We start from the raw sequence: 12,906 nt of genomic DNA, 5'->3' as shown, positions 1-12,906 counted from the left end.
GCGGGGGAAATAATAAAACATTAAGCATACTTTCCACAAAAAAAGTTTATATTTAAAATGAAAAAAAATTCAGTCACAGAGGCATTCAAGTAGTAATAGTTATACAGGTTTTGCTTTTCCTTTAAATCAAGACAGATTTGCACAAGTGTATGCAATAGTTTGTATACAACCCACAGTCCTTAATATATATATTTATTTTTTTTAGATTTCTGTTTTTAAGATGGAAGTGGTCACGCTAATTTGTGTGTATACAGGCCCAAGTGATCCATCAGCAACACATTAATGAACGCAAATTTTACAGGCAAGCAAATTATATATATATATATATATATATATATATATATATATATATATATAAATATATATATATATAAATATATATATTAAAAAAATTGAGGAAGAACAACACAAGGAAGCTACTTTTCTCAAGCTAACCCCCTAGGTACTGGTTTTTAGTTGTACTTTTTTGTTGTTTTGCTGTTATTGCAGTGTTGCGAAATGAAACAAATTCCAAGAACAAAAACTGACTAAAACCCCTGTGGAAATAATGGGAACACCAAAGATGCCTTTTTATATTCTCAGAAAAGTAGCTCCTGGGTCGAATACTCTACTGTGCTTTTATAGCTATCGTATTTTTTTTTTTTTTTTTTTTTTACCTTCGGTAGCTGAGATTTCTAACAGAGAAAAGGTTACTGGCAATTTTTTTTAAAGCATAACAAGTCTGGAAACATTTAAAATGATCTCTAGTTGCGAATTGCAGGCATCTGCCGTTATTTAGATAAAACTTGTTTAAAACAACTAGAAAAGTGAACTGGGATCTTGGATCAGCCTCTCAGTTATTTTTTTTTTTTTTTTTTTTAAATTTATAGGTAAATGACCATCATTAATTTTTTTCCTTAAAAAGGTAGCTAAGTTTGAAATTAAAATACCAGTGTCTTGATTGACGTCCACCAGGGGACACAGAGAATGTAATTAATTCCATCTCAGAAACATATGCAATTGCAGAGTAGACAAAATGACAGATCAAGACCATACTTCATTAAAAACAAGCAAAAAAAAAAAAAAAAAGAAGCTAGTAACAATTCCGAGTGGACTGTCAAAAACAAATTGACATCACTGACCTTCGTGTCACCAGAAAGAAAGTGCAGCCTCTGCCTCACTGGAATGGACACGAGATGGATCCAAAAAAACCCCCCAAACAAACAAGCAAACAAACAAAAAAACAGCAACCTTTGGTTTGGTAAAGAGTTAAGTGTTTTCCCATTCAAGACAATCTTATGTGGAATACTAACAAGGTAGAAAACACAAGTGAACTAGTTTTAAAAACAAGGCCTTCGTGCTGGGCACAAGAAATCGAGACTAATATTAAAGTTATCGTCTTAAGAAAATAAACTGCTGGGGAGGGGCTGGGGAACAGCAGAAAAGGGAACAGGAAATTCCCATATTACAAAGATGCTATAGTGTTCTATAGGAACGGCCCCAGAGCACCACAGCTGTCCTGCCGGCTGTCTGGCTACCAGTGTAGAACACTAGGGGGATTTTAAACTATCTTTTCTGTTTGTAAAAGTCCAATTTGCTCTCTCTTTAATACAGTGAAGGGAGAGACAAAAAACCAAAGGCTTCTGGAAGCTGCTGTCCACAAGACCTCTGGACACACGGAATAGGGAGAGACGAGCAAAGTCTAATCTAGCTGCTAGCCACTAGGTACCAAGAGGGCAAGTGTAAAATGAAACCAGTCACTGCTATTGGGGTGCTGTGGTGGGCAACTTTAGAACATCCAGAGCAAAGCCACGACTCGAATGAAATGAGTCACAAACACAATTTCCTTTCGTTCCACTACTGACCATGGTATCACTGAAACCTTACAAGCACTCCAAAGGGTTAGAAAGCAGGGGAGCAAAGATGCCATTTTGTCTGGGACACAGCTGTTAAAAAGGACAAAAAAAAAAAAAGGGAAATAAAATTAAAAAAAATCATGGAAGCGAAGGCACTCCAAACTATATAGATACACTATACATCGCTAGAGTTATTGTTACAATAATACAGGCCGGTACCTACTGTACAGAGTTAAAACTATATGGCTTTAAAAAGCTCGTCTACATTTTGTCTGATTATTAAACAGAATCACTGCCCTGAATGGTAACTTTTTGCTCATTAATAACAGTTCCTGGGTCCACATATTTACATACAAAACAATAAAACTCAAAATTTAAAAACAATAAAAAATAATGTACAAGCTTGAATTTGGTGAGGAGCTCCCCCCATACCCTTATTTACAAAAAAAAAAAAAAAAAAAGTTATTCAAAGGCCTGGATCTAACATGTATAAAAGCGTTTGTGATCCTGCCATGATCCTTGAAAAAGAAAATCAGTGACACCAGCTTACACACAGACACACTTGCACCGTCATGAAGTAGAACTAAAAGAATGAGAGAAAAGCTCTTAACTCTCCTTCTCTACCAACCTTGAATGAAAACAAACCAACCAACCAACCACCTAGGACGGCACCTGAAACAAGCAGCGATTTTTATCAACTTGGTAATTTACTGTCCCCAGTACAGAGTAAATGTCTTTGCCCAGCCTTCGAGCTGTCTTGTCTATAAAGCAGATCTAGTCACTACTACTGTCCTCTGCTTTTCAAGTCTTCTAAAATCTCTCCGGACATTTGATCATCCAGGCTCTAGTCCATCATTCATGGCACTCACTGGCTGATTTCTTGCATTAACACTCCTTTCAGGCCTCAGTTATTTATTACAGGAGCTGGGGGTGTTTTTGTTCAATTGAAAAATGTGATTTCCCTTCTCTTCAGCTGTAATCGGTCTAGAGCTGCTTAAAAATCTTTTCTGTTGCCCCCAGTTTCACTAAATAATGAGGGACATAACTAAGGTGAATTATCCATTCTTCTTCCAGGTATATACATTCATCTGTGCAAACAACTCCCCTCCCAGACTTCCACTGTTCATCAGACAGGACAGAGGGACCTCTATGGCTGCTAAGAAACATTCCTTCAAAAAAATCCCACAAACAGGGGCAAATATGAAGCACAGGGACAGGAAATGTACTGAATTCATAAACAAACCTCCTGCCACCCTGCAGTGACTGAGTTTACTTAGCCGCTACTGCTGGCTACTCCTGGGCCACACATAAAAGTCTGTAAATGTCAGAAACAATTTACTGTGCCTTAAAGATCCACAGGTCAAGTAATAGCCCATAAGCACCAAGGTGACTAAGGTTTCTCTGAATGTGTATAAGGCCCACATGGACATCAGCCTCAAGGATAAGACAGACCAGGTCTCAAAAGTCTATTTCTACATTGCAGCTGCAACTTCCTGCTGCTCAACTGACTCTTTCCAAGAATATTGCTTTAACTTCAGAAATGGAGACTTTGATTCTTACACCATTCACCACTACAGAAAAAAACTCCTTAAACTCAGACTGGAAACAAACATTCATCTTATGCTTCAATCAGACAATTTAACGGCTGTAGACAAAATAAAACTCAAAAAGCAGTACTGTATCTATGTTATACACATATCTATTTATATTATATACACACACTTATGTAGTCAGCTTCCCCTCAAGTCAGCAGGTACAAGTTACTGTTGATATCACTTTGATGTGTATTTTATTCTACCAATGTAAAAACATCATAATGGCAACTCCACATGCATCAATAAATAAAGATAAAAAAGCAGGAGGTTAAAATGATGAAATTAAATACAGATTCTAGCTGTGGATTTAAAATTAGATCTATAGAGCGTGGCAATCTGCAAGCTCAAACTGCAGTAAAAAAAATATTACAAATAAACCAGTAGATTGTTACAGTTCACATTATAAACTCTGATGTCCTTTTCCTGTGTGCATCTCGGGAAAGGGCATCCCGTTCAGAGCGAAAAACCGAAAAATGCTTTCACAGTGGCCACTTTCCAAAAGGCCCCATACTCCGCCTGCCCCCTCCTCCTGTGGGATTCCATTCATCATCTTCTCTCTGCTGGAGATTAGAGCTGACTGGCCATTCTCTTGCACTACATGGCTCTTTTAAAAACAAAGAAGTCCAAGACTTGGTGGAGGAGCTCAGACTAGGCAAACAAGCTGCTTCAATAAAGCTAACCAGGCGTGTTTGACATGCGTGTGTGTATATATTATAAATATATATATCCCACTTGATAGACTTTTTTTCCATATTGAAGCTGCAGGTTTCTCTATTGCTAGCGCTAATTTTTAAAATAAGTCTTCCACTAGCAGTTCCAAGTTTAGACATACAGTAAGCCCCCCCCCCCACCCCCGGGCTACCTATTGTCCTATCACCTCCCCACCTCCCCGACCATGCCAAAGGCAGTTCTTCCGATAGCCTAGATATGGATTCACTTACAAGAAACGCTTAGCTCTGTTGAATGATCCCGGCTAAGCTCCCAACCAAATTCAAGCTGTGCACTACACCAAAGTCTGAAACTTCACTTAAAAAGAAAATAAAAAAAAGAGGTTATAAAAAAAAAAAAAAAAAAGTCAGCAGAGAATGAGGTTTTTTTTCCTTCTTTCTGTTGTGGGAGGGGGCATGAGGCAAGAGTCCTGGTTCTGAAGTACACAACAGCAAACTTTCCATACGAAGAGATTGTCAAGGGAAGAGACATTGATGTGTTCTATTGCTCCACTTTCCCTTCTCCCCCCCACCTATTCCCTTGCCCTGGAGACCCCGCAGAGTGAGAATACAATGAAACTGGTTTGTATTTATAGATATTTTACAAGGTTAAATAAGAACAACAATAATAATAAAAAAATTGAACACTAAAATGAACAGGGTTTTGTTTTGTTTTGTTTTTTTCCTCTTTTTAATTTTCTTTCCAAATGTGACCAGTGTTGCTGAGCAAGACTCAAATTACTGGTGATTTTTCCTGTGCAGCTGGCTTGCGTGGGACCACTTCAGGTGGAGTTGGAGGCTGATGCTGAAGCTGCGTTATTGGTCTGACCTCGCTCTCCTGCATTAACATCTGCCAACGACAGAAAGGGGAGAGCAAAAAGCAGTGTTACTTCCAAGCAACAGGCACCTCAATCAATGGATTTGACCTTTATGGTGCACACAGCCCTACAGCCCCCACCAACTTAGAACCGATGTACTCTGCATCACTGTGCCATGCTGTGGGGTTAAGGGGTTCTCCTGAATGCAATCATGGGTGAGGCAGGAGTGATTCAATGGGGCATGATCTGCAAGCAGCATATTACTGACTCAAATGGAGCAGCAGAAAAGCCTTTTTCAAAGGTTGAAGTCACCAGGGTACTAGCGCTACCTCGCACTTTAAACTGCAAGTGTGTCTAGCTGTATGCCAGAGGCGGCCCAGGGGGAAACCCTGCTGCAACGCTCACAGTCATGTTAGAATTCAGTAACTGTACTGGCATGGCAAGGCACACTCGCATTCCCAAAGTATGTATGGCTACCACAAGCTTTCCCATTGGTGCTTAGGCTTTATATTGTGTCCATCATGTAGTGAAGCCATCTCTGTTAAATGTGTGAATGAGCCAAGACAATGAAAGCAACCAGCCACAGTCTCTGGTAGAACCAGCTTGTGTATTAATGTGTAATTCATACACTGGTTCCCTCAATACGTGTCTTTCAAGTCTATTGCTTTATTTCAGGGTGGATTTGATTTAAATCACTAGTCAGGAAGACTCAATTTAATCATGATTTTCTACAAAAAAGTGCATTCTTGTTGGTTGTTATAACCTTAATATATATTCTTCCCAATTCATAGATATAGGTTTCATTTTTAGAAGGTACACGCTATACATTTTTAAACCGTGATTTATTTTGAAAAACTTTTCAGATGAGTTTTACAGCTATATCAGAAAATGAATGATTGTTTGGTTATTTCATTCACCAAAGGTAATTGAAGCAGATATTTATGAAGTCACTGGGAGGTGAACAATCTCCAATTCAACAGGTTAATCATTAATATTTGGAGGATTTTCTTGCCAGGCTGTATTAGGAGGAGAACATCACCAGACATTTAAATTGTTTTATTTAACTAAAACAACAACGTTAAGTATTCTGGATTTTTTTCTTCAACAGCAAACATATCATATTTTAACAAAACAAGCATATGTCCCTCACTTCTCACATTTATCTCCAGACTTCTTCTCCTTGTCCAGATGTATTCCGCCCCCAACAATCTTCTATTAATTGAACTTTTTGAAACTTTGCACTTTTAGAGAGAGGTAAGGGATTGATTCTGTGTACACAAATTTGCAGAGAGACAATAGAGTTGAGGTCTGTTATTTCTCACCTCTCTATATTAATTTATTTTAAAACCTTTTTGCTGTTAACACGCATGTTACCTCTGGAGAGACAAATCCACAGTTTGAGAACTTCAAAACTAAGCATCTCCGATGTATCTTCTAGGTTCAGCACTGAGTCCCATTGGGTAGATAGAAAGATTAACCTAAATAATCTATACAGAAGCCCTTGGAACCCCATAAGATTGGGTCCCTAATCCATGAACTATTGGAACTCATTTACCAAACCTTTCTTAAACATTATATGAATGTATTGTCTCATACTATAGAATTAGAATTTATAATCCCTATTCCATGAGGAGATATCTTTGAGCTATAATGTATCTTAATTAAAACTATCTTTAGATATGCTTTTTCAGGAAAAAGCATTTTATCAAAAAAATCTAATTTAAATTAAAAAATCCAATTTTTATTTATTTATTTTTTTAAAATAATTGATTTTTATTCACCCTGCTTTATTTTGTGGTTGGCTGAACACAAGATAGACTTGCCACCTTCCTAACTGCTGAAAGCAGATTAATGTCAAGGCTGAAGCCAGTAATGAGGCTTATACAATGCACTATTGGAGGATCAGTGCCTGGAGGTGAATAACCTGAAACACGCTCTCTCTCTTCCCTAACTCAGACAACAGTGTTCACTGGAAAGAGACTCTATAGTGTAAGATGGGCATGTGTCAAGATGCTTTCTAAGGAAGTGCAGCAAAGGATTCTTTTTCCTATTTCTTTGGAAACTCGGTCTTTTCAATGGCATTCTTTCATTTGTTGTACAAGAAGTAGCACAGATCATTTCAGTTTATAACAAAATAGAAATCTGTTGGCAAGCTGGATCTTTGACTGTGACCGAAAGGTCCTTCCAGAGAGAATCTCAATGTTTTGCTGGTGCATTTGTGAACATTTGAGGAGTATAGGTGACGTGTAAGAAGCCTGGAAAAAGCAAATATTTAAAAAAGGATAAAACAAAAGTCAGGAGGCTGTTAACTGGGTAAAATATTAGAGGTGTCAACATAGAAACCTATATATAAGAACATCATGATGGCCAATTAACCACGTTTTTGCAGAGGACAGACAAAGCTGATAAATCTCATGCACAATTACAGCTCTGGTGGAAAAGGAAAATGTATCTGGTATAGTCCCACACAGAAAACTAAGCTGTTGTCCAGTGAGTATGGATAACACAAAATTGACTGACACAGACCATGAAGAAAGAGAAATTTATGATCATTACAAATACTAAGCTGGAGAAAGGTAATAACTGAGAATTAGCACAGGGCACTCTCCCTTTTATTCCCTCCTCCCCACTAACAAACTAAAAAAATACAATTAATTGTAAACTAATCAGTGTTGCAGATGGTATCACACAAGAAGCTATCACAACACAGCTGAGGTTAGATTGGATGAACATAAACTGGAGATCTTGAGAGAAATAGGCTCATTAAAAAGGGGGCAGAGATTGATGTAGGTAAATATAACAATACAGTTGAAGGAAAGCATTGGCTAGCACAAGTACAAAATCGGAGGCTGTGTAGAGAAAAACTGGGGGCGACACCATCTCCACACCAGTAAAGAGCTTATCATGCAATGCAGCTGCAATAAAAAATACAACAGTAACTCTAGGGATATACTGTGCAGCTGAATACATGTTTGATGATGAAGTTCTTCTATCTAGCCATTCTTAATAATGACCAAAGTAGGGGGCACCGCACTGGAAAAAGGACACTGATAAATAAGGAAGAGAGCCCAGAAAAGCACAGCACTGGATGATGGAAGAGTGAGACAATACGCTCCAGGAGAGAGAAGGTTAACAGTACATCATCACCTAGGAGAAAAGAAGACAAACGGAAAAAGAGAGTGACCACCTACCCACATCTGAGAAGTGATAACCAGGATCAGAAAATGGGATTATCAAGCTGAGAAGAGAAATCCTACTCCGGGTAGCAGGCTATTTTCCAGTCCTGGCTTCCCTCCACCCCAGAATGGTTCCTCAAATGCAGTAAAAATCATCCCAATGTACTTAAGATAGCAATCCAATATTTTACCAGTATGTTGTTGGCATTATCGACAGCCCTTGGATTTAAAATATAGTCCCTGCTGTTCTGATAGCTATCCGTTCACGCTAACTATCTAACTCACCATCACACTGAACATAAGAAGGGCCATACTGGGTCAGACCAATGGTCCATCTAGCCTAGTATCCTGTCTTCTGACAGTGCCAGAAGCAATGCCAGGTACTTCAAAGAGAATAAACAGAACAGGCAATGGAGTGATCCATCCCCTGTAGCCCACTCCCAGCTTCTGGCAAACAGAGGCGAGGGACACTTCAAAGCATGGGGTTGCATCTTTGCTCATCCAGGCTAACAGCCCATGATGGACCTATCCTCCATGAATTTATCTAGTTCTTTTTTGAACCCTTTTACAGTCTTCACCTTCAAAACATCCTCTGACAAAGAGTTCCACCGGCTGACTCTGTGTTGTGTGAAGAACTACTTCCTTTTGTTTGTTTTAAAGCTGCTGCCTCTTAATTTCATTGGGTGTACCCTAGTTCTTGTGTTGTGAGAAGGAGTAAATAACACTTCCTTATTTACTTTCTCCACACCAGTCATGCTTTTATAGACCTCTATCATGTCCCTGCTTTTTCTATCGTGTCCCCCCTTAGTCATCTCTTTTCCAAGCTGAAAAGTCCCAGTCCCATTGGGTATGGGAATACATATAACAGACAGCATCACTGTGTGTTCTGTTTACCACTTGTTGGAATATGCTATGACTCTTGATTTATTGCCCCTGAAGACAGCGCAGCTAAAAGTGTTAAGATGCAATTATCAAACGGACAGAGAGGAATGGGGAAAAGTCTACCCCCAAGTGATGTACATAAAACCTGCTTCTCTCATGGTCAGTTTGCTAGCTTGAGTTCCTGCAGACCATTTGCCTCTGATCAGCTGTGTGTACACATTAGAGGGAGGGGTAAGCAAGGAGACAGCCTAGGTTCCGATACTTGTGGCTCTTCTACAACAATATATACAAAGGCCTTCCAATTTGGGATCAGACTGTGCACGCTGCTCAGGGAGCTGGTACATGCCTGCAAACACCCATGTGCTGTACACCATGAACTCTAGGAAAGACACCACCTTGGCTTTTCTGCAGGTTCTGTGCTGCCACATCACCAGAGGGCAGGCTGGGGAGCAGGACGAGCGCAGCTATATGCTAGTTTCAGTGCCTCCATACTAAGACGTTGCACTAAAAGCACCCAGCACAGAAAGGAGCCCTGCACACTCAGATTCTTCCTCCTTCGTTGGGGAGTCAGCACTTAAGCAGAGTACATGAGGAAATCTGTGCCCTTGACAGAACCAGTAAAAAAGAGAGAAAAAGCCTTTTTGTTGGGGTAGATTAGTGTTTGTGCCACTGTGATAAGCACTTGTGACTGTGGTGTTTGCTGGTTCCCGCTAAATCTCCCCAGGCTGGGGAGGTGACTGCAGCAGGCTCAACAGTGCTTGGGGTGAGACTGTTCTCAGCCAGAAGCCTCCTCATTATCAACCTGACAGCTCTGCACCTGATGGAAACATACCATGTATTGGGCTTAGGCCTAATTATTGTCTCCACAGCCTTGTCAAGAATGGTGGTGATCTACTGCTCCTTAAGGCAGCATGTTGCTGGTGCTTCTCCCAGTCCTACTTCTGGAATTGCCTCCGCTTTCTGGCCAGGGACATGGTGTCCCTCAGAAGCCTACCAGAAAGGATGTTATATAGGATGGAGCTGCAGTCTGGGTATTACAACCCTCAGATGCTACTTAATTTAAGAACTTGTCAAAGGCCACAGGGATTTTCATTCCTGATATATTGCAATGCTAACCTGAAAGGACACACTGAGGTAGCCTGCCAATAGTTTGAGGGTCCTTAAAAGGACAATTAAGGACTGCAAGGGAAGGGTGGGGTGAGACAAAATTCGTCAGAGAGATGTTCTTTGAGCCTAGAAATCCAGGCTCATGTTGTACTTTACTACTCTCTATAGAGAACTGTGATCTAGTGGTCTAAGCCCAAAGCTGGGAGCCAGAAATTTCAGTAGCTGACACCCTGTGTAATCTGTGCACCTCCCTGAGCCTCATTTTCCTCGTCTAAAAAACTGGGATAATACTTGCCTCTCTCTCATGGGTGATGAGAAATAAATGCTTTCCAAGTGCTGTCAAGGTGAAACTGCACATCTATGTGCTAAATATTACTTTATTATGAGTGTCGTTAAGGTCTTGTGCAACTGCCCTGCGCTGGCAGGTAACTCTAGTTCCGCTCTGTCCCACCTTGCTGTTGAGGATGCTGGAACATGTCTCATTTTAGATCAAAGGGATTAGCACAGCATGATGCATCAGAAAATGATCCCTGAAGCTATGCTGGCCAGGGTCCCATGCAGGATGGCACCCCCCCTCAGGTAGAAATGCTGACTAGCAGAGCAGCTATCTGGCCGCTTGTTGATCCAGGAAGAAAAATACATGATGTTGTGGCATAAGGGCTTTATTGACACTTTTAGGATGACCTGCATAAGGCACTAGTGGAAAAGCACTTTGTGAACAATACAATTATTCCAAACTTGACGCAAGTACAACTTTCATCCTGCCCCAAAATCATCATGTATTCAAACATGCCACTGGGTCAAAGAAATCCTAGTTTAGGGGTGTTTGAGTAAGTTTACAAATGGTATTGGAGCAAAATTTCATACCCACCTTCCTGAAAAGCCAGCTCCCATCAGTACCATGAGCCCACCCGTACAGGAATCTGAAGGAGAGGGAATTTATAACCAATGTATTTGGAAATCTCTCAAAAATTACACACAATAATTCCCTTTCACATACAGCCAGCATTTCAAGGGCTGATATTTCACTGGGCTAGAAGCAAGTGACATTCACTCATCCAGGACTAAATATTGCCCAGCCTGAGCCCCAGGCCAAAGACATTTTTGAGGAAATCAGGTAACAGTCAGCTGGGAGGCTTTTTTTCTGGGAGCATTTTACACAGGAGCTGTTTGAAGCTGTGATGTTACAGTAAGTTCTGGGAGGGACTGTTTAGCAGGTGAAGTTCAGATAAAGCTGTCAAAGTTGCATGATAAATGCATTTCAGCAGATAGCTATTGCCACCACGTGTTTGATGGCAGCAAACACATTCAGAGACACACTATAGACCAGATCCTCATCTGCAGTAAGTTGGTGTTGATCCAGATACTCAGCTGGGTGTAAGTCACTGTGAAAATCAAATGCTGGTTGTGACCACACATATAATGTCTCTCACACAGTGTGTGCATTCAAGATGTTGGTTGGGATTCCATAGGGGGTAGGGATAGCTCAATGGTTTGAGCATTAGCCTGCTAAACCCAGGGTTATGAGTTCAATCCTTGAGGGGGCCACTTAGGGATCTGGGGCAAAATCAGTACTTGGTCCTGCTAGTGAAGGCAGGGGGCTGAACTTGATGACCTTTCAAGGTCCCTTCCAGTTCTAGGAGCTAGGATATCTCCATTAATTTAAAAAAAAAATTATTTAAGTTAAAGCTGAGTTGAGCTTTTCACTTAAAGCAGAAATTCAACCCATCGGTTCTTAAATTTTTTTTTATGCACACTCCCTTCCCCAGTATACGAGTCTACAGATGTCAGGGCAATTTGCACAGTGCCTGTGTCATCTTATGTGTCTGTACAGGACCTAGCACACAACGGGCGTCACTGGCTCTTCTAGCCGCTATTGTAACAAATGTTAAATAAAGGTGTGCTACCATTCCAAAGACAGTGCAGTTTACATGCCAACAGAATTTGGGGAGAGAAAGTCTAACTCTCCTGACCAGCATTACCATGCTAGGCTTGGGGAAAACTACCAATCAGAGGATATTTTAGAGGTTATTATCTAACCATGACTCTGCTCTGGACTCAGGAAGATGTAGACAGTGTTCTGTCATGCTGAAAATTGGCTCCCCCATCCCAGTTTTGATCAGCATAGTATCCTGAATTTTCAGCTATTGCATTATAAAGACACAGATTTAATGTCGCTATGTAACAATAACACTTCAGCACCATCAGAAGTGACAGTGATTATGTAACAAGGCCCTAAGGAGGGTTGTTTGTGGGGACTAAACCTGGACTCTCTGGATTTTGAAGTCTGAGCGGCTACTATCTGAGCTAACTGATCAGGTTCACTGGCGTAAAGGCACGGATCGGCGGGTAGTGTTCGATGTATCGGGGATCGATTTATCGTGTCTCGTCTGGACGCGATAAATCGATCCGCGAATTGACGCCCGTACTCCACCTTGGCAGGAGGGGTAAGCGGAGTCGACGGGGGAGCCGCGGCAGTTGACTCGTAGCCGTGAGAACGGCCAGGTAAGTCGAACCTTAGTTCCCGCCCTTTCCCCTTGCTAGTGTAGCCCAGGCATAAGACAAAATGCCACACTGTATTACCATGCAATTATAACCCACTAACTTGTGTAACCTTTTTAAATCTCATGCTACGTCTACAATCAGCTAACAGCTCACTGCTATAAGAGTGGCTTTGAATAATTTATTTACAAGGGCAAACGTTTTGCTGAAAAGTGTCATTGTCAGTGTGGGTGCCCTGTGTCAGATGGCAAACCCATTCCCATGCTGCTCTGATACTGGTTTAA

The 12,906-nt window shown here is 40.7% G+C and overlaps 1 protein-coding gene across 4 annotated transcripts in view; it reads right to left on the bottom strand.

Annotated features, from left to right (window-relative positions):
• Positions 1-632: 632 nt before the first annotated feature.
• The window catches only part of GSK3B (glycogen synthase kinase 3 beta), a 228,490-nt gene continuing 216,216 nt past the window's right edge, over positions 633-12,906 (bottom strand). For 3 of the 4 annotated variants that reach the window (XM_034788631.1, XM_034788605.1, XM_034788621.1), the window contains one exon: positions 633-4,987. In XM_034788631.1, the coding sequence (XP_034644522.1) occupies positions 4,920-4,987 (68 nt within the window). In that variant the 3' untranslated portion in view covers positions 633-4,919. Of the gene's footprint in view, positions 4,988-10,991; positions 11,044-12,906 lie in introns of all 4 variants that reach the window. The other variant, XM_034788614.1, reaches the window with a different exon arrangement.

Source organism: Trachemys scripta, chromosome 1 (assembly GCF_013100865.1).
Source record: "Trachemys scripta elegans isolate TJP31775 chromosome 1, CAS_Tse_1.0, whole genome shotgun sequence".
Taxonomy (NCBI): domain Eukaryota; kingdom Metazoa; phylum Chordata; order Testudines; family Emydidae; genus Trachemys; species Trachemys scripta.
Note: the sequence above shows the minus strand (reverse complement) of the source record. Positions and strands in the feature narration are given on the sequence as shown.